At 60.3% G+C, this 20,277-nt stretch overlaps 3 protein-coding genes across 15 annotated transcripts; 1 reads left to right on the plus strand and 2 right to left on the minus strand.

Moving 5' to 3' along the window:
* The first annotated feature begins 149 nt into the window (after nt 1–149).
* Nucleotides 150–10,183, plus strand: PKMYT1 (protein kinase, membrane associated tyrosine/threonine 1). 5 transcript variants are annotated; one of them, XM_081555172.1, is made up of 9 exons: nt 150–346; nt 710–841; nt 5,825–6,324; nt 7,174–7,667; nt 8,325–8,431; nt 8,563–8,735; nt 8,819–8,976; nt 9,731–9,829; nt 9,910–10,183. In XM_081555172.1, exons 3-9 carry the CDS (start codon nt 5,974–5,976, stop codon nt 10,019–10,021), a joined length of 1,494 nt encoding a protein of 497 aa, XP_081411298.1. In that variant the 5' UTR covers nt 150–346; nt 710–841; nt 5,825–5,973; the 3' UTR covers nt 10,022–10,183. The 5 variants fall into 5 exon arrangements, with proteins under 5 accessions (XP_081411298.1, XP_081411299.1, XP_081411296.1 ...); XM_081555173.1 differs by having other exon boundaries at nt 733–1,129; XM_081555170.1 differs by having other exon boundaries at nt 733–841.
* Nucleotides 6,690–13,629, minus strand: PAQR4 (progestin and adipoQ receptor family member 4). 5 transcript variants are annotated; one of them, XR_014072729.1, is made up of 4 exons: nt 13,156–13,629; nt 11,621–11,842; nt 10,368–11,450; nt 6,690–9,544 (listed from the first exon to the last, which is right to left on the minus strand). XR_014072729.1 is itself a non-coding variant. In XM_081555184.1 (4 exons), the coding sequence occupies exons 1-4, from the start codon at nt 13,319–13,321 to the stop codon at nt 11,017–11,019; spliced, it is 621 nt and encodes a 206-aa protein (XP_081411310.1). In that variant the 5' UTR covers nt 13,322–13,629; the 3' UTR covers nt 10,169–11,016. The 5 variants fall into 5 exon arrangements, 4 of the variants coding, with proteins under 4 accessions (XP_081411308.1, XP_081411309.1, XP_081411311.1 ...); XM_081555184.1 differs by lacking the exon at nt 6,690–9,544 and having other exon boundaries at nt 10,169–11,079; nt 11,281–11,450; XM_081555182.1 differs by having other exon boundaries at nt 6,690–11,450.
* A 1,199-nt stretch (nt 13,630–14,828) lies between these two features.
* KREMEN2 (kringle containing transmembrane protein 2) lies at nt 14,829–20,128 on the minus strand. Of its 5 annotated transcripts, none has more exons than XM_081555206.1 (10): nt 19,685–20,128; nt 18,870–19,108; nt 18,508–18,682; nt 17,454–17,545; nt 17,230–17,354; nt 16,876–17,029; nt 16,020–16,352; nt 15,826–15,951; nt 15,661–15,739; nt 14,829–15,406 (listed from the first exon to the last, which is right to left on the minus strand). In XM_081555206.1, exons 2-10 carry the CDS (start codon nt 18,961–18,963, stop codon nt 15,196–15,198), a joined length of 1,389 nt encoding a protein of 462 aa, XP_081411332.1. In that variant the 5' UTR covers nt 18,964–19,108; nt 19,685–20,128; the 3' UTR covers nt 14,829–15,195. The 5 variants fall into 5 exon arrangements, with proteins under 5 accessions (XP_081411332.1, XP_081411331.1, XP_081411334.1 ...); XM_081555205.1 differs by lacking the exon at nt 19,685–20,128 and adding an exon at nt 19,217–19,324; XM_081555208.1 differs by lacking the exon at nt 19,685–20,128 and having other exon boundaries at nt 15,826–15,943; nt 18,870–19,324.
* Between the last annotated feature and the right edge of the window lie 149 nt (nt 20,129–20,277).

Raw genomic sequence — 20,277 nt, forward strand, 5'->3', positions numbered from 1 at the left:
GCGCCTGCGCAATAGAGCGCTGGGCCGGCGGCGCGGCGTCGACGACGCGCACGCAGGGACGTTGGGGCGGAGCCCCAGCAGGCTGGGCGCCTCTGATAGGCCTCATCGGGGAGGCGGTGGGGGTAAGAGGCGTTCCTGGGCGGGGCCTCGAGGCCGGTTTGGAATTTTTGGCGCGAGCTGGGTCCGCGCGCGTTCACGGGCCGTTCCCCCTCGAGAGTCCCCCCGCCCAGGTGTGGGGAGCGGCGGGCCGAAGACCCCGGCCCGCCTGAGCGCCCCGGACTCCCGCGCCTTCCGCCGACCCGGAATCTGGGACTTTGCTGAGCTGCGCCCCGCCCACCCGCCTCAGGTGAGCCCACACCCAGCCCTGAGGGTTCCCGGAAGGGACCGCCCCCTCCTCCCTTCTACCTCCTCGCGAACAAATCTTAGACCCCCTGACTGGCCTTCCTTGGATCTGCCTCACCCTCAACCCCCTCCCGCCTCTCTCCTCACCCCTCCGACAGCCCCAGCCCTCCCTGGGCCAGCCCTACCCCACTGCTCAGCCCTCCCTGGGCCCCCTCCGCCGCGGGCGGCTCCGCCCACTTCCCCTCTAGAGGCTCCTGCCTCCTTCGCCGGGCCTCCCTATCCCCTTTCTGAGAGCCCCTTACCGCGGCGACTACTCCTACTTTACTCCTCCTCCTCCTCAAGAAAAGCTCCTCCCCCGTGACCGCAGGTCTGCTCCACTCTGTTCGCCAGGGTTTCCCCACGCCCACGGAGGTGAATCAGCTTCGGCCCTGCCCTGGAGGAGCTCACAGTCTAGTGCTGTAGACCGTGATCAGCAGATGGCATCCTACCCAGTGAGAGGGTGAGGCCCCTGAAAGGTCATCCCGGCCTGGCCTCTGCTTGGGGCCTCCCTGGATTCACCGGGAGCCCCAACTTCTCCTACCTCCCCCCCCCACCCCCAAAGCTGTTTGGCCATGCTAGAATGTTTAAGTACTCTGGGATGGTGTGAGAATTGGTTTAGGGCCTGGAGGCTGTACTATCAATGAGCACCCTACGGGGTCCTGACACCCTGGTCCCTCACTTTGAGAAACTCTGGGATAGGATTCCTGAGATGGATGGAGGCAGAAGGAGCGTCCCCACAGGCTGCAGGGTGAGTTCTCCATGCAGGCCCCCCCCCTACCGTAGGGTCCCTCCCCTCACCCCTCACTTACCCAGGCGCTGGAGAACACCCTCAGATGATCGCTCCCTGCGGTTTCAGCTACTGACTCACCCCCCTGTGCTGAGTATGGACTCTTTGATACACTGTGGCTCCTCTCAAGATTAGACTCTTCTCCTTTTTTTTTTTTTCCTTTTTTCTTTCAATTATAACATTATAGCCACACAATAGCCCTCTCTGCTCCAACAGAAAAGCCACTTATACCTATGGGATCACTGTCTTTTGTGTAGTCTTTCAGTTACGACTCAGAGCATTATATAACAGATACTGAGGGATCTACATGCCAGATGCTAGACTAAGCCTTCCATGAAGCCAGCATTACAGGTGCTCAAGCCCCTGAGTCCAGATGTGTTTCTTGGACTAAATGTCTAAATTCTAAAATGTCTTCAATTTTAGAAAGCTAATAGGGTGCATGTAACATGTAACGGGCTTCCCTCATAGCTCAGTTGCTAAAAAATCTACCTGCAATGCAGGAGACCAGGTTTGATCCCTGGGTTGGGAAGATTCCCTGGAGAAGGAAATAGCAACCCACTCCAGTATTCTTGCCTGGAGAATCCCATGGACAGAGGAGCCTGGCAGGCTATAGTCCATGGGGTCGAAAGAGTCGGACACGACTTAGCAACTAAACCAACCAACCAACCAACATATGTGACACCACCCATTCATGCATCTGGGACATCATCTCATAATCAAATGCATTAGTATTTCTATATAAATATTTACACTTAGAAGGAAGAATAGGCCAGGTCGGATTTTTCTTGTAAATGAGTATTGCATGTAGACCCCCCAGTTGTCCCAGCACCATTTATTGAAAAAACTATTTCTTTCCTACTGAATTCTTTTAGCACCCTTGTCAAAATCAATCAATCAATGTGAGGGTTTACTTCTGAACTCTCATTCTTTTCCATTGATCTTCATGTCCATCCTTACATGAAGGGGGAGGGGGGCATTTTCAGTAATGAGTCATTTTCCTCTGCTACTTCCAAGATTTTCCCCTCATGTTTGGTTTTCAGCACTTTTGATATGGTATGTGTGTATCTGCATTTATCCTACTTGAAGTTCATCGAGCTTCTTGGTTATTATTTTTACAATCACATTTGGGAAGTTTTAATCCATATTTTTCTAGCTCCTTCTCTTCTCTGGTGTACTCATCATGCATATGTTGGTTCACTTTGTTGTTCAGTCACCAACTTGTGTCTGACTCTTTGAGACCCCATGAACAGCAGCACATCAGGCTTCCCTGTTCTTCACTATCTCCTGGAGTTTGCTCAGATGATGTCCATTGAGTTGGTGATGCCATCCAACCATCTCATCCTCTGCCGCCCCCTTCTCCTGCCCTCGATTTTTACCAGCATTAGGGTCTTTTCCAGTAAGTCGGTTCTTCACATCAGGTGGCCAAAGTATTGGAGCTTCAGCTTCAGCACTAGTCCTTCCAATGAATATTCAGTGTTGATTTCCTTTAGGATTGACTGGTTTGATCTTGTAGTCCAAGGGACTGTCAAGAGTCTTCTCCAGTACCACAATTTGAAAGCATCAGTTCTTCAGCACTTAACTTTCTTTATGGTTCAGCTCTCACATCCGTACATGACTACTGGAAAAACCATAGCTTTGACTATATGGACCTTTGTTGGCAAAGTGATGTCTCTGCTTTTTAATATGCTGTCTAGGTTTGTCATAGCTTTTCCTCACTTAATGCTATCCTATATTTCTCTGCAGCTTGGTTCCCTTTTCTTCATCTGGTCTTCAGATTGCATAATTTCTATCAATCTATCTTCAAGTTCACTAATTATTTCTTCTGCCAGTTCAAATCTATTTTCAAACCCCTTAGGTGAATTTTTTCATTTCAGTTACATTGTACTTTTCCAACTCTGCATTTGCTTCTTTTATAATTTCTATCTCATTATTGATATCCTCTACTTAGTTGAGATGTTGTCATCATGTTTACTTTAAGTGCTGCTTCCTTTAGTTCTCTGCACATTATTTATAGTGGCTTGCTTCATTGATTATTCTAAAGCATGGATAACAACAAACTGGAAAATTCTTAAAGAGATGGGAATACCAGACAACCTCACCTGACTTCTTAGGAACCTGTATGGAGATCAAGAAGCAACAGGTAGAACCCGACATGGAACAATGGACTGGTTCAAAATTGGAAAGGAATACCTCAAAGCTATATATTGTCACCCTGCTTATTTAACTTATATGCAGAGTAATCATGTGAAATGCTGGGCTGGATGAAACACAAGCTGTAATCAAGATTGCTGGGAGAAATATCAATAACCTCAGATATGCAGATAACACCATCCTGATGGCAGAAAATGAAGAAGAACTAAAGAGCGTCTTGATGAGAAAGAGGAGAGTGAAAAAGCTGGCTTAAAACTCAGCATTCAAAAAACGAAGATCATGGCATCCAGTCGCATCACTTCATGGCAAATAGATGGGGAAACAATGCAAACAGTGACAGACTTTATTTTCTTGGGCTCCAAAATCACTGCAGATGGTGACTGCAGCCATGAAATTAAAAGACGCTCCTTGGAAGAAAAGCTGTGACCAACCTAGATAGCATATTAAAAAGCAGAGACATTACTTTGCCAACAAAGGTCCATAGAGTCAAAGTTACGGTTTTTCCAGTAGTCATGTATGGATGTGAGAGTTGGACCATAAAGCTGAATGCCAAAGAATTGATGCTTATGAATTGTGGTGCTGGAGAAGACTCTTGAGAGTCCCTTGGACTGCAAGAGATCAAACCAGTCAATCCTAAAGGAAATCAACCCTGAATATTCATTGAAAGGACTGATGTTGAAGCTGAAACTCCAATACTTTGGCCACCTGATGGGAAGAGCTGACTTATTGGAGAAGACCCTGATGCTGGAAAAGATTGAAGGCAGGAGGAGAAGGGGATGACAGAGGATGAGATGGTTGGATGGCATCACCGACTCAATGGACATCAGTTTGAGCAGGCTCCGGGAGATGGTGAAGGACAGGGAGGCCTGGTGTGCTGCAGTCCAGGGGGTCGCAGAGTCGGACACAACTGAACAACAACTGTGAAGTCTGTCTGTTCAAGACATCTGGTCTTTCTCACAGGCAGTTTCTGCTGTGTGTTTTTTTCCTGTGTATGGGTCACACTCTCCTTTGTCTTTACATACCTTGTAATTTGTTGTTGAAAAATGGACATTTTAGATTGGTTCCTCACCCTGCACCTGGGGGCTTGGGATTGTTTGCTTGTGCGTTTGACCAGCCGGACCACAACAGTGATGTCTCTTTCCTCTGCAATGTGAAGCCTTTGACTTTGCTCCTCAGAGGCCCTGGCTTTGGGCCTGTGCACAGTCACCCTGGGACACTAGTGGTTTTAGGGGTCCTCTGTTTGTCTCTTCCCTGATCATACCCAGCTGTCAGGCCCCACAAGTTGCTGGCTGATTGCTCTATTGTTTTTGACAATTCCCTGGAGCATCAACTGCTCCACGGACTGATCCGATCAAATTTGGACTTTAAAGGGGAATCTTTGGAGTTCCAGACTTAAGGTTTGTTTTGACCCCAGGATGCCTCATTTTAGCTATGCCTTTCCCCAGTTCTCGCTGGTACACTAGCTGGCCTGTGGTTCAGCCAGTAGCTCTAATGGAAGTACCAGCCTCCTGCTAATTGCATATTACCAAAGCCTCCATTGATTTTGAGAGTACCTTTAGGCTTGAACTTCTCATACTCTGCTACTAATCAGGTCAGCTTTTTGCAGGAAGAGCTTTGGAGCTCTCTGTTTCCTGACCTGCCTCTCCCCTGGGCAGAATCTCTGAGCTGGGGGCACAGACAGTGGAGCCTGTCTCTGAATATCACCGCTGCCTGAGTGTGGAGGCAGTAGCCCCCAGCCTTCCTGGCTTGCCTTTGCTAGTGTGGCATCTTCCCTTGAGGAATGAGCTGGGACTTGAACTACTGGGCTCCTATATCACAGCTTCCTGCAGCTCAATTAGAGCTTCTGCCCCATGAGTGGCTGGTGAAAGGAGGGAGCCCCAGTTTCTCTGCTACACTCAGTGGAAGCTTAGCCTCTGCCACATGGAGCTGGAAAGAAACCCCACTAACAGTTTTAGCAGCTCAACTATGAAAAAGGAAGCAAGAAAGACATTTGAAATTCAGACTTTCTTTTTTCTTTTGGAATCGGAGATAAGGGGTAGTGGGCCTATGTTAATAATTCTACCTTACAGTCTTGGAAGAGGTTGGACTTTTTTTTGGTAAGTTTTAATTTTTTTTTTTTTAATGTTTTTGGCCATGCCCCAGGAGCCTGGCAGGCTACAGTCCATGCAATCACAAGGGGTCAGACACAACTGAGCAACTAAGCACAGCATAGCACATGTGCCTTGGGAGATGTTAGTTCCCTGACCAGGGATTGGACCCTGGGCCAGGGCAGTGAAAGTGTCAAATCCCAACCACAGGACTGCCAGGGAATTCCCAAAGGTTGGATATTTTAAGGCTAAACCAGGCAGGGCTGTGCACACAGGTGGTCTGGCTTCAGAACCTGCCTTGGTTAACCTCTGTCGGACTGTGGGAGCCTCCAGGAGAGGATGCTGTGGTTTTCAGCGTGTATTTTTCTACCCTCGGGGACCGGTGACAGCGCATTCATTTGTATACCTTTTCCTGCAGGTGCTCACGGTGTGGCGGCCTCCATGCCTAAAGTGGAGTGTGTGTGTGGCGTAGATGCGGCTGTCTTCTGCAGCCTCTTTGGGGCCCCAGGACCAAGCGCCATTTGAGTGACACACTGTATTCTGCCCCCGGGGGCGCCTGTGCTGGACATGCTCATGCCCGCCGAGGGCACCCCGCCACCCCTGGGTGGCACCCCCGTCCCAGTCCCAGCCTACTTCCGCCATGCAGAACCTGGCTTCTCCCTCAAGAGGCCCAGAGGGCTCAGCCGGAGCCTCCCGCCCCGGCCTCCTGCCAAGGGCAGCATCCCTGTCAGCCGCCTCTTCCCTCCTCGGACCCCAGGCTGGCATCAGCCCCACGCCCAGCGGGTGTCGTTCCGGGACCAGGCCTCCAAGCCCCTGCAGAGCCCCGGGTATGACCCAAGCCGACCGGAATCCTTCTTCCAGCAGAGTTTCCACAGGCTCGGCCGCCTGGGCCATGGCTCTTTCGGGGAGGTCTTCAAGGTGAGTTGCTGACAGCTCCGCAGGTCTGTCTGGGGTCCCTCCCCCTGGCCAGGGTGGAACAGTGTCCAGGGAGCCTGCTGCCCTCCTCTCCCCTGATGGCCCCCCTCACAGGCTGGCAGGCTCCCCTCAGTGCTGGACTTGGCTGCTTTCTCATAACCCCCCTGCACAGGCCCTCTGAGGCCCCTCAGTACACACTCTACCCTTGTCCAGAGCCTGGCACGCCTTGCGGTAGGTCCTGCCTGCCATCTCCTCCTGCCCAGAGCCAGCCGTCTGGGGGTCTTGGCAGCTCCACCTGGCCCCTGAGCCAGAACAATCCCCCCCATCTCCCTCCAGCCACAACCATTCAGGCAACTCCTCCATGCCACTTTTTGTTCCTCAAAATATATTTTCCAATCATGTATATTTCCTTTTAAAATGTCGTTTTCCTTACACAAGTACTACACGAAGACAATTTTGTTAAAAAGTACAGAGGCCCCTAGGTCAGCTGTCTTTTCTGGAGGAAACCAAGATGACTGTCAGGTGGGGGTCTTCCTTCTAGACTTTTCTCTGGAGTTGACCACATAGAGACGAAGCCATTTCATAGGCTGCATGCAGACCACACCGCCTTGCTATTCTCTAGGCAGCTTCTTCATCTAACACATCCCCCCGGGCCAGTACTGAGAGGTCTGCCCCATCTCTTCCATCGCTGGGTCTCCAGCAAACTGGCACGTGGTGTGAAGGTTTGTCCAGCTTTGCTCTTGCACACACAGGGGTCCCTCTAAAGTGGCTGCCATGTGACCTCTCCCACACACGTGAGATCTTAACCGAACCTCGGGGTGGTCCTGAGTGGTTGTGCCCCCTCCCTTCCAGGTGCGCTCCAAGGAAGACGGCCGGCTCTATGCAGTGAAGCGCTCCATGTCGCCGTTCCGGGGCCCCAAGGACCGGACCCGCAAGCTGGCCGAGGTGGGTGGCCACGAGAAGGTGGGGCAGCACCCGTGCTGCGTGCGGCTGGAGCAAGCCTGGGAGGAGGGCGGCATCCTGTACCTACAGACGGAGCTGTGTGGGCCTAGCCTGCAGCAGCACTGCGAGGCCTGGGGCGCCAGCCTGCCTGAAGCCCAGGTCTGGGGCTACCTGCGGGACACCCTGCTGGCCCTGGCCCACCTGCACGGCCAGGGCCTGGTCCACCTGGACGTCAAGCCCGCCAACATCTTCCTGGGGCCCCGGGGCCGCTGCAAGCTGGGTGACTTCGGGCTGCTGGTCGAGCTGGGTGCGTCAGGAGCTAGCGAGGCCCAGGAGGGAGACCCCCGCTACATGGCCCCCGAGCTGCTCCAGGGCTCTTATGGGACAGCGGCAGATGTGTTCAGGTGAGGGCTGGGGGGCGGGAGGCTTCCTGGTGGATGGGGGCGTAGTCAGCAGAGGGACACCAGCCCAGCCCAGAGTCAGGAAGCCTTGGTCTCAGGCCTGGAGACCCTGCCTCAGGGGGATGGAGGTCCTGCCTTCCAGTCGAGAGGGCCTGGAGAGGTAGGCTGTCTAAGCAGACAAGCCTCTGGAGCCACCTTACATGATTCACTGGCCTCCTCACCACACCTCCCTGGGAGGGGCTGTATTACTCCATTTACAGGGGAACAGACAGCAGGTGGAGAGACTTTCCTCAATTCCACAGTTAGCAGGCGGTAAAGCTGGGCCTGGACCAGGCGCTGGGTTCCAAGGTCCATGCCAGTCACCCCTCCCCTGCCTCTGACAGTAGCATCTGGTCACATCAACAGGACGAGGAGAGCCTCACTGTTAAATCACTGTTAGCAACCAGAGTGCCAGTCCTGTGGGGGCGGGGGCTGGTGGGAGGACTCACCACGGTGGGCTGTGAGCCATGCTGGCCCCAGGGTCCCTGTCATCAGCCCCTCCCCACCAAGGGCCCTGGCTCACAGTGGAGGCCAGCAGCCCTCTCTCTGGGGTCAGCCCAGGTCGCTGGGTTCTGCATCTCATGGCCCTCCCCACCCCCCTTCTGTCCCTGCCCCTCCCAGCCTGGGGCTCACCATCCTGGAGGTGGCGTGCAACATGGAGCTGCCCCGCGGAGGGGAGGGCTGGCAGCGGCTGCGTCAGGGCTACCTGCCCCCTGAGTTCACGGCTGGTGAGTTGGGGGGCAAGGGCTGGGGGGCTGTGCTGCCGTGGGGAGGACAGGCTCTGGGGGTCAGGGCGGCTGGTGGCAAGGGGCTGGGAGGCGCAAGGCCCCACCCCTGATGTGGCCCTGCCCGGGGATAGGCCTGTCCTCTGAGCTGCGTTCCGTCCTCATCACAATGCTGGAGCCTGACCCCAAGCTGAGGGCCACCGCCGAGGCCCTGCTGGCCCTGCCCGTGCTCAGGCAGCCACGGCCCTGGAGCGTCCTGTGGTTCATGGCCGCCGAGGCCCTCAGTCGAGGCTGGGCCCTGTGGCAGGTAAGCAGGGAGGGTGATGGGCCGTCTGGCTCCGCTCCCCACCCAGGGCCTGCCCGGCCTCCCCTGAGCCCCTGTCCCTGCAGGCCCTGCTCTCCCTGCTCTGCTGGCTCTGGCATGGGCTGGCTCACCCCGCCAGCTGGCTGCAGCCCCCGGGTCCGCCGGCCACCCCACCCGGGTCACCGCCCTGCAGCCTCCTCCTGGACCGCAGCCTCTCCAGCACCTGGGACGACGACAGCTTAGGGTGGGTGAGGACTCGGGAAGGGAGGCTGAGGGCAGGGCGTGGGGGACAGCCGTCAGCGTGGTGAACTGGGAACGCACCCACAAACCTGGCCCCCTTCAAGCCCCAGGAAGGAAACCAAAGCTGGTGGGGGTGTGGTCTGGCCTAGTGTGAATGCAGTTGTTTCTAAACTCAGTGCGTGGAGCAGGGTCTGTACCGAGCAGAGAACTGGCAGCCTCCCGTCAAGGGTGCTGCCATGCTGGGGGGCTGCGCAGGGCCCATCACACTGCCGAGAGGCGGGCGGTGCAGCCCCCACCCCCACAGACGTGACCGGCGCCCAAGGACAAGGCAGCATCTTTCCTCTGGCGAGTCCCTTCCCTGGGAGGAGGGATTCCTTAGTCCTAGGTGGCTGGTGGCCAAGTGACAGGCCGTAATGAAGAAACTACTGCAAAGGAAGCCACATGCTTGGGGCAGGCAGTTCTCCAGAGGGTTCACGCCATTCACCCACGGGAGCACGTTACAGCAGACAGTCTGCCAGATGAGCTTCATTTACCACAAGGTCATTTCAGAGTCAGCTCAGAGCGTACGTGCTCTGAAAAGGGACAGAGGTGGCCTTTGTAAGCTGTCAAAGCGCTTCTTTCAACATCCACCACACACCCATTGTCCGGCACCAGCCCTCGCCTGCATCAGGCGGATCCTGCGAGGGACAGGGTGGGCGTTGATGCTCTGGTGCCCTCCCCACCCCTCGACAGCCTGCTTGTCTTGCCCACCCACGCAGGCCCTCGCTCTCTCCAGAGGCCATCCTGGCTAGGGCTGCCGGGAGCACCTCCACCCCCCGCAGTGGCTCCCCTGCCCCCTGGAGCAGGCACACACCGAGGTGAGCTGGCCCAGGGTCCTGGGGGTTGGAGGGGGTAGCTCTTGGTCCTGAGTCATTTCTCTGTTCTTCCTGCCCCCCAGGGATGCTCTGGACCTGAGTGACATTGACTCAGAGCCCCCTCGGGGCACCTTCCCTGCCTTTGAACCTCGAAACCTCCTCAGCCTGTTTGAGGACTCCCTGGGCCCGAGCTAAGTCCACGGGCCCGGGCTCAGCTCTTTTAACCTTTCAGCCCCTCCCTTCCATCCTCCTGGAGGCTGGGGTCCCTGTGTGGACTCCAGTGGTCCCTTCCACCTGGCTGTGTCTAATAAAAGGTATTTGAATCTTGGGGTGCACCCAAGCTTGCTTGTGTGGCAACACAGTGCTTCCTGCCCCCTTTTATTGACGTCGCCTAGGGCCTGAGGCCCCCGGGACAGGCTGAGCTCTGCTGCAAGTCCCCAAGCCCCAGGCCAGCAGATGAACTGGGAGCCACCGACTGTGTGGGGCAGAGTTCCTGAGCAGCTGTGTCGCTGGTGGGCAGGTCGGTTGTCAGAGCACTCACTCAAGGTGGAGGGTGGGCCCTCAGCTCAGCAGGGCCGGGTCCAGGGCCATCCAGCGCTTTAGGTCTCTGTGCCAGTTGCCTGGAAAAAACAGCAGCTGCCCTCCTGCTCCTGGGTCCGGGGGTGAGTCTAGTCCTGATGCCCAGACCCCTCAATCCACGGTTTCCAGACAGAAGGGAAAACGGCGGGCGAACCTCGGGCTGCTGGGAGGGCTGGCACACAGGGCAGACGGACGGAGGCCATGCAGCAACAGCAGGAGGCTGGGCGGCCGCAAGGAGCCTCATGTGAATTTCCGAGGAGGCCCAGGGTGGGCCATGGCTCTGTGCTGGCAGGATCACAACTATCCCTTTGGCCCAACTTTCAGAAGTCACACAGAGGGTAATCAGAGGCCCAGAGAAGGGAAGGTTGCCTTTCAATCTACGAAGTAAGACTAAGTTCCCTGGAAGAAGGCAGGCAGGGGCCACTGGAGCTCCAAGGTGTGAGTCGAAGCAGCTAGTCCACAGGGAAGACGGGATGAACAGACAGAGGCCCCTGCCGGGAAGTCCCATTTGCAAAGCGTTGAGGGAGCTATCCCCTTGCAGGCCAGCGGAAAGATGGAAGCATGGCGCCATTGGCCCTAGAAGCCTGGGGGCATGGCAGGCGGGAGGTGGCTCAGTCCGGGAGGCAGGTGTGCCGGGCAGCCCATAGCAGGTCGGGCACGACGCCAGCGTGCAGCTGGAGGATGGAGCCCACGCTGAGCAGGTGCATGATCTGGTGCGAGTTACCCCAGTAGTCGAAGCGGCCAGGTCCCCAGCGCTCCGGCAGGCGGGCCACGTTCACCAGCCCCCCAAGCAGTGCCAGCGCGTCCATGCGCAAGTAGCAGCGCAGGGAGCCTGGAGCCCCAGAGCCCAGCCCCACTCCCCGGGCCCCGAACACCAGGAGGCGAGCGCAGGCCTGCCAGCCAAAGGCGCGGAGCCGGGCACTGGTGGAGGGGGCGGTGAGGGCCCGCCAGCCAGCCACACCCGACAGCATGGTGTAGCCCAGCAGGGCAGCGGGGCGCAGCCAGGGCCGGCAGGCCAGGGTGCAGTGGATGATGGGCAGGGCCCCTGCGCAGAGGAGAGAGGCGGGAGAGGGCACGTCAGTCCGTGGGCCCACCTGCCCTCTTGCTTCCAGTTTTCCTGACTCCTGCCCTTTCTACCCAGGGCTCATGTGAGTGGACCCGACCCCCAGCTCCCGTCCTTTAAGCCCCCCACCCCCCACTCCCCGCCCTGCTCACCGAGAGTGTTGATGAGGCAGACCCCACACATATCCAGGGCAAGGAGCCGCGTGTACACAGGGCTGCCCCCTTTGTGGCACATGAAGAGGTGATAGAGCACAGAGCCTGCCGGGGGGGCCAGGCAGGCCACACAGTGTGTGCCCCACAGCCAGCCATCCTCGCCCAGCTGACCCCAGGGCATGGTCATGGGCAGCAGCACCAGGAAGCCCAGCAGGGCCAGTCCTGGGGGAGGGAGACAGTTTTCCATCAGACACCTTCACACTGAGGACAAGGCATGTCCCCAGGGAGGCCCCAGTTCAGAAAGCACGGCAGGGTGAGGGCAACACAGGTCCTGAGGAGGCTGTGGGCCAGCTGCTGGCCGGCCCTGGGCTTCTGATCACTTGATTTAGCGGAGCTCACAGTAGTTCTGGGAGGGACAGACCTTTATCCCCATGACCGGTGAGGAAACTGAGTCACTGCCCCAGGTGACCCCAGCAAGGAAGCAATGGAAGCAGTGCAGAGCCCAGGCAGTCTTGACTCCAAAGCTGCTCTCACCCTTGTGGCAGATTTCCTGGAAAGCAGGGGCCCCCAGCCGCAAACCTGACTTCGGCAGAAGTCAGGGGTGTGACCTCAAGCTGAGCTCTGAACAGGACATGTGGGCGATGCTAACATGCCAGGGCCGCTCTGCCTGCTCTTCCCAACCCCTGTGCCCTCTCCTCTCCACAAACAACCAGACAAATGCAGGGCCTTTCTGTCATCTGAGGTGAGGCTGGGGAGGGGGCTGGAAGAACCTGCTCCATCTCCTACCCCGGCACCTTTTTGGGGTGCTCCATGCCTCCCAGCCCAGGCCTCCAGGGCCATTCCTACCACTTCCCGCAGGCATTTTGGCATTGCCTTCACAGGAGTGGAAGTTCAGCGCGGCGGGCTGGAGCCGCTGACTGCCCACTCTTGGTGGGGCCTGGCCAGGCCACAGTCCCCCCAGGGAGCAGGTACGAAGGCCAGGCCCAGCGCACTCAGCACCCCTCTCTCAGCCGCCCGCCTGCCGGGGCAGGCCAAGGACGGGCAGGCCTGTGTCAGCACAGTTCCTCCGGGCAGCGGAGGAGGGGCCCGGCGCCTGCGGGGGGAGGAAGGAGCCGCCACCAGGCGGAGCCCCGCGGCTGGGCGGCTCGGGCAGGGGCCACTGGGCCGCCGGCCTGACTTCCTCTCCTGGGCCCCTCGTCGCCACCTATCTCCGGGATGGGTGCTGGAGGGAGAGGATGCCAGGGCTCAGGGATTACGAAGCGGCCAGACACCAAGCTCCTTCTTCCCAGGGCTCAGAAGGATTAAGCGGACTGGGTCCCCCACTCCGCTTCCCTCGCCTGTCCCCGGGGCCCCGCCGGGGGAGCAGAAGCGGGTAGCGACGTCCGGGACAATGGCAGCTTTGTCACTAAGGCTCCTGGCCGTGCCAGGGCCGGGACAGCCCAGGACCTGGGCGCTGGGGCTCTCCTTGGCCTTCGGGCCGCGGCTCCGGCGCGGACAGGGCTGCCGCGGATGGGGGGGTGCAGGGCGCGGCTCACCATGCGTGTAGATGTTGCCCAGCTCGTTGTGCATGTAGAAAAGGCTACGAAGGCAGCCCGAGCCGCTGCTGGCCGGCCGGTAGCCAGTGAGCACGAACTTGTTAAACTGCAGGTGAGGTGGTGAGCTGGCCCAGTCCAGCAGGCGTGGCCCGGCCAGGAACGCCATGGCCCGGTCCAGCGAGGTCGGTCCGCGCTCCTCTGGCCCCCCGGGTCTCCTCAGTGGGCCCGCCGCACCCGGAGCCTAGTCCCGGCGCCCGCCCACCTCTCAGGGCTCTGTCCGCGCACGCGCTGGCCCGGGGGTCCCGGCCCGCGCCCCTCCCGCGCTGCGCACGCGCGGGCCTGGCGACCCCACGCTGGGGCGGAGGCCGGGGACGCGCTAGGCGCCGGAGCGCAGTGCGGCCCGCTCCGCTGGGGCAGGCGCTCTGCAGGGACAGCTCGCCGCGGCGGCGGCGGCCAGTTTTCTTTTGGCGGCCCGGAGGACGGGCGCGGCCGGACACGGGAGGGGCCGCCAGGCTCCGCCCCAGCTGCTCGCCCCCATCATCCCGCCCAGGGTTTCGCGCTCCGGGCTCCTGACGTTGCAGCTGCGAGAGCCAATGGGCGCGGCCGGCGGGGAGGTTCCTCCAGCGGCCGCTCAGGCCTTCACCCTCTTAGCATAATTTTTTTCGGTCCCAGTCTCATTTGCATGGGGTGTCTGTTGGATTGGGACGCGACGTTCTGAGTCCCTGTGGCTCTGCCAGAGTGACCCGGGAGCCTCGCGTTCCCTTGCAGTGCGCGCCCGGGCTTTCCGCGCGAGTCCCAGGGTCTACCCACCCTTGGGCATTCACCCTCCGGGATACAACCCCGCCACCCTGCCCCGTCCCCACAGCCCGGGCTCTGTCCAAGGTGCTGCCGGCCCAGGACTTTCGGACCGGTCAGGTCTAGAGCCTGCGCGCCCCTACTCCGCGGGTGATCGCTCCACTCTCACGACTTCCCCGGAGCGCAGCAAGGCGCGCCAAGGTGGCTGGGCCTGTAGGGGTGTGCCTAACTTGCCTGGTTCTCTCCAGTGAGTACCTGCCCTTGGGCCAGGATTCTCAGAGCGTGTGTGTGTGTCTGTGTGTGCATACGCGCCCGAGCGCGCTCAGTCGTGTTTGACTCTTTGCGACCCTTTGGACTGTAACCCGCCAGGCTCCTCTGTCCATGGAATTATTCAGGCAGGAATTCTGGACTGCGTGGCCATTTCCTCCTCTAGGGGCTCTTCCCTACCCAGGGATCAAACCCGCATCTCCTGCGGCTCTTGCATTGCAGGCGGGCTCTTTCCTTGCTGAACCATGAGGCATGGGCGAAACTCGCTCACTGTTGAAGCATATTGCGCCCCGCCTAGGACCGGCAGGAAACAGTGAAGGAGCGAAAGCAGGAAATAAGGGAAGAAAGTTCAGTATTTCCCCCATCCCCGCCCCGCAGGGTTCATTCTAAATCAAAACCACGAAGGTATCCCTTCTTCCGCCTCCACCTCCTCCCCTTCTTCAGGATCCCGCCCATTCATCTTTCCGCCTCCTCGGTTTCTCCGTCCTGTGCGTTCCAGGCGGTTACACGAAACTCTTTCCGTGGAACGCCCTTAATTTGCACACAACCAGCCTAGGCACAGTACCTCGTTAACATAGCTCCTCCCGTACATAAGAATTTCCGGCGGCCTGTACCAAAACAGGTCCTTTATTCAAAGTCTATGGTTGGTCTTTTGACCACTTTTGTTGACCTCTTACATTTCACTTTGGGCAGTAGTCCAGAACTACCCCAAGCAGGGCTCAAAGACCCGCGAACCGAGGTCTAAGAGGAAGGGAGGCAGGATTCCTCTTGCCCTTTGGTCTTGACCATCCGGACCCCGAGGGTCAGGTCAAGTTCTCAATAACAGTACCAGATGCTTCCTGTCCAACGTCTGGCCTCCTGGAGACGACTAGAGCTGCCCTCAAAGGGGCAGAAGGCCAAGGCAGACAGAGGGTGGCATAGGGTCTGCGGAGTCCATCCAGCCGCAGGAGGATCCAGTGGACCCTGGGGGTCCCCGAGTCAGAGAGCAGAGATGAGTGAACGCAGGGAACTCTGGCTGGAGGCGCTCAAGGGCCGGTAACTCGCGGTTAAACCCTCAACCTGGGGGTCCCCGGGAGGACAGGGCAGGGCCACCCCTCGAGGCCGGCGGTACCAAACGGCCCAGCTTCTTGTGGGGTCCCGGGAAGGCCCCAACGTTGGGGGCCCTTTACCCGGAGCCAGCAGGCAGCCCCTAGAGAGGGAGCAGACGTCAGCCGAACCCTCCAATCAACCTCACCTCCAGCACCTCGCTTCACCTGTGATCCCACGCGCGACTCCATGTGTGGACCCAAGGCCTCGTCCCTCAAGAACCCAGGAGTTCCGTCCAGCCCCTTTCCCATCGTGTACCCTAGCGTCCCAGAGGGCCCTCCACGCCCCGGGGGCACCGGGGCGGGGCGACAGGCTCCCCGCCGGCTCCGCCCTCAGGCCCCACCCCAGAGCCCGCACCGTCCGCGCAGCAGGCGCAGCAGCGACAGCACCAGCAGTAGCAGCACCGAGACGGCCGTCACCGTCGAGAAGACCTGGGCTGCGGGCACACGAGGGCGGTGAGCACGGGGCTTGGAAGGGCCTGACCCCCCCCCAAACTCGCTCCCGCCTCCTACACCGTCTCACCCCGCATCGAGCCCTCTGGAGCGCCAGGCCCGGGGCTGCAGCTCACGTTGGCCCCGTCGAGGGGCGCTGCGGGGGTCTGAGTCGAGCCCTCGAGGGGCGCCAGGTCGGCGTCGGCGTCCTGCAGCCCTGCGGAGAGGGGTGTGAGACAGGCCGGCGGAGCGGAGGGCCGGAGGCGGGGTGGGGAGGGACCTCACCGCGGTAGGTGAGCGCGAAGCCTTGCGCGTGGCCGCGCGCGTCGCTGCGGAACGTGAGCCGCAGCGCGGCGGCGCGCAGGCGCAGCGGGCCCGGCGGCGGCGGCCGGGCGCCGTCGAAGGCGCGGAGCAGGCTGTTCGAGGCGGCGTCGCGCAGCTCCAGCCGGTCACGCGAGTCGGCCAGCTCGAAGAGGCGGAAGGCGAGCTCCAGCGCGGCGCCCGGAGGGGCCAGCACCCAGCTACAGTTCCGATCCGGCCCGTACTCGTCCGGGAAGTCCGGGGAGTAGATGACACCCTGGGGTGCGGTCCAGTTCCCCTGGCAGGAGCCCACGGACACTGTGGGCGGGGCCGGCTGTCAGAACCCGGAGGCCCCGTCCAACCCGTTCTAATCAAACCGTTAGTCCCCTCCTCTAGTCTTCCCTGGTGGCCCAGATGGTAAAGAATCTGCCTGCAATGAAGGAGACCAGCGTTCAATCCCTAGTTCAGGAAGGTCTCCTGGAGAAGGAAATGGCAACCCACTCCAGTATTCTTGCCGAACCCTGGCCCTGCCAGGGAAAATCCCGTGGACAGAGGAACCTGGCAGGCTACAGTCCATGGGGTCACAAAGAGTCAGACACGACTGAGTGACTAACAACAACAACTAGTCTTGGCCTCAAACAATTCCTTCCTCTAGTCCCGCCTGAGCCCCAGACCCCTGACCCCCAGGTTCAGCCCAGTCCCCTCTTCAGGCCAGTCCTCAACCTAATCCCTTAATCAGGCCCTGCCCTCCACCCATGCCTTCCCTCCCCAGATACCTCCCCCTGTCACGGCATCGCACTCTTCCCCTCACCCAGGCGCCTCATCCCTGCCCACTCCTCACCTTCGTAGATGCCCAGGCGCCCATCGCCGCCACACAGCTGGCCTGGGTGGCCGAAGCAGATCTGGTCACAGTCGGTGGCCGGAGCTGGGCGTCCTCGGGCCAGGTCGCTTTCAGAGCCACAGAAACAGGCGTAGCCGGCCTCCACGCCCGCCAACTGGGAGCACAGACTGGGTGACTCCCCCAGACAGGAGCTGGGGGAGGGGTGGGGTGATGGGAGCCAGGGATCGGGGTCAGAAGTGGGAATTGGGGCTGGAGGTTCGGAAATCAGCGTCAAGGTTTGGACTCAGAGTCGGATGTTGATTTGGGTGCTGAGGTCAAAGTCAGGGGTCACTGGTCTGGGCAGGTGGGCAGTACCTGGTAGCCCTTCATGCGGCAGAAGCGGAGGCACACCTGGACGGTGAGCTTTGTCGAGGTGCCGCTGGGGCCACTGAGGGCCGGAGGTGCCCCAGAGTCCACGAAGCAGCCCAGGTACCCAGGCACTGAGGGGGCAGCAGAGTCAGGCTCAGTGTGGGGCCTGCAAAAGCGAACTCCATCTCGGCAGCCCGGCCTCCCCCATTGGTCCAGCCTGGCCCACTCACTGTGACACGTGGGGATATCGCAGTAGCGCCAGTAAATGCCCTCCTCCGTCTCCGCCACATAGCACCATGGTTGCACGTCACCATCTGGGTTACTGCAGGTCCGGAAGAAATAATTGGGATACTGTCATCCCAAGAACCATGAATTCCAGGCCCTGACCCACGGCTTATTCGCAGAATGGCCACTGTGTGTGTTAGAGCAAATCCTGGTTTGCCCACCAGAATGGATGTCGACTTCCCAGTGCATGGTGGGAAGTCATTAAAGGGGCCCTGGGGGGCTGATTTTAGGTCTTCAGCTGTTGCTCGGACATGACTTCATGTATGAGGACTTCGAGGCCGTTTGTATTCACCCCCACTCAGCCCTGGGCCTCAGCCGCTGTCCCTTGTCTTGGAACCCTGCTTTAAAGCAGAAGTAATGAGCCCTAAGCTTTGGGGTTCAGCAGGGAAGTGTCCTCCCACTTAGCTTGGTCCTGGCCGCTTCAGACCACAGCTAAGGCTCTGAACCCCCAATCCCTCGGTCACTGCTAGTAGACGTCTCTCAAAGGAGCCGAACGCTGAGGGCCCGGCCATCACTCTAGAGCTTGCCCTCTGACTAGGCCCCCTCCTCATGGGCGCCTTGGTGCCCAGGTCTGACCTGAGGCTCTGTAAAAAGTTAGACTCCTAAGGCCTGACCCAGGTCAGAAAAGGTTTCCGCTCATCGCTTAGGCCCCGCCCTTAGGTCCTTAAGCCGATTCATTGGAAAAGATCCTGATGCTGGGAAAGATTGAGAGCAGGAGAAGGGGGAGACAGAAGGTGAGATGGTTGGATGGCATCATCGACTCAGTGGACATGAGTTTGAGCAAACTCGGGGAGATACCGAGGGACAGGGAAGCCTGGTGTGCTGCAGCCCATAGGGTCGCAAAGAATCAGACATGACAGCGAATGAACCATCAGGCCCTCCGGGTGGCTCCTGGGCCCGCCCAGCGGAGACCTCCGCTCCGCCCACGCTGCGGCCCGGCCCCAGGACAACGCCCTCAACTCTGCACCGGCCCCGCCCCGCGGAGGCCCCGCCCCTCACCGGCAGAAGTTGTGCGCGCCCAGCCCCCAGCGGCCCTGGGGGTCGCTGGCGCTGCTGTAACTGTGCTGCTGCGTCTGGTCCCAGTAGAGGCACGGGCGGCCGGCCCCGCGCGGGCCGGTGCGGTTCTGGTGGCCGCGGTAGTCGGCGCCGTTCACCTGGAAGCACTCGGACAGGCCTGTGCGCGGACGGCGGGGCCTGAGGCTGACCCTCGCCCGGACTTTCTCCCCACCCTCCGGGCCCGAGGGCTGTTCGACTGCCGCCTCCACCTGCTCTGGCCCCTCTCGAACCGGGCAGTCGGGTTCTAGGCGCGCAGGCAGAGTTGGGAGTGCGGCTCTCGGTGCACTCTCCGCGCCTGGACTCACCTGGGCTCTGCAGGCTCCCCGCTGAGGCCTTGTGTGGCGGCAGCAGCCGGAGCAAGAGGAGGAGGAGCAGGGCCTTGGGGGCCCGTGTCCCCATCGCCCCGAACCGAGGAGAGGTCGCCCTGGCCCGCGCAAGGCCCTCGGCGCCCCCGGGGTCGCTCCAGGGTCTCCCAGGCGTCCGGGGAGGGGGGCGTTGTCCTCTGACAGTCCGTCCTCGTCCGGCTCTGGGGCGCGCTCTGGGTCTGGGGCGAGAGGATGGGGGGGCGGGGGAGTATCGCCCAGGGGTATCTGCCTCCTAAGGTTTCTGGCCTTGAAGGCGTGTCTCTGCCCCGACCCAACCGGGAATTTACCACGGGGGGCGATCTCAGGCCAGGGACGTTTCCCGTCTCTGCCTCTCGGGCTCGGGGTCCTGCCTCGGCTTCCACACCCGCCCCCTCCCTCTGCGCCTCGCTCTGTAAGCCTCCCTCGCCCAGGTCTTTAACGCGCCGGCTCCTGCCCCCCTCGCGTCCCTCCGCGCGTCCCTCCCCCCTGGGTCCCTCCCTCCGCACCCCACCCCCCGAGGACGGGAAGCCCCGCCCGAGACTGGAGCAGAGGCAGCAGGTCCAGACGCCTCCCACGCCCGCCCCCCATCTCCGGGACCCTCCTTGGCCCGGCGCGCGCCTCCTCGCCCTTCCCCCTCCCCGGGTAGGTGAAGGTTCAGGTGGGAGCGTGTGCAGGAGGACCTCCCGGGGTGGTGGACAGAAGGACCCTAACGGGGGAGATACAGGACCGTCTCCCGAGGCCACATGTCCCGGGACTCGCCAGCGTCCCCCGCTTACAGCCAGCCTTGAATGAAGTGCACGCGCTCTTCCACTCAGTCACCATTCATGGTGAGATGGTCACACGCACACTGTCTTTGGATCTTCACGCCTCTCCCTTCCCGGGTCCCGACGCCTCCGGCCTGGGGAAGCGTCACTCCCTGCCGCCGCACCCGCCCGACAGGCTGGAAGGGTGGACGCTCAGCCCGGGACAGGCAGGGGCAGCTGGTGTCTGGGGGGAAGGCAGCTGCGCCCCTGTTCCCAGCCTGTCCCCTCCTCGCCTCCTCCTCCTCTCCCCAGGACCCCCGGCCCGGGCTCGCAGAGTGGTGGAATTCCCCCAGCGGTACCCCCCCACCTGGCGGGGGAGGGGGAGGGGAGCAGGCCCAGGCAGGCGTGGGGGGAAATTCCCCGCCCCCTCCTCCTGGGCCCAACTCCTCCGAGTCCTCTGATCTCTCAGCAGCGCCCGCCGGCTGCCCCCAGGGCTTGGGGGGAGGCCAGCGCAGGTGCGTGGGAGAGCGCGTTGCGGGGGGTGGGGGAGTGGGGGGAGGGGGAGATGGGTGCCCAGAGTCCCAGTCGCCCAGATGTCTTGCCCCTCAGTGCAGCCTTCCCACCCC

Source organism: Giraffa tippelskirchi, chromosome 13 (assembly GCF_054371585.1).
Source record: "Giraffa tippelskirchi isolate mGirTip1 chromosome 13, T2T-mGirTip1v1.2.pri, whole genome shotgun sequence".
Classification (NCBI taxonomy): Eukaryota; Metazoa; Chordata; class Mammalia; order Artiodactyla; family Giraffidae; genus Giraffa; species Giraffa tippelskirchi.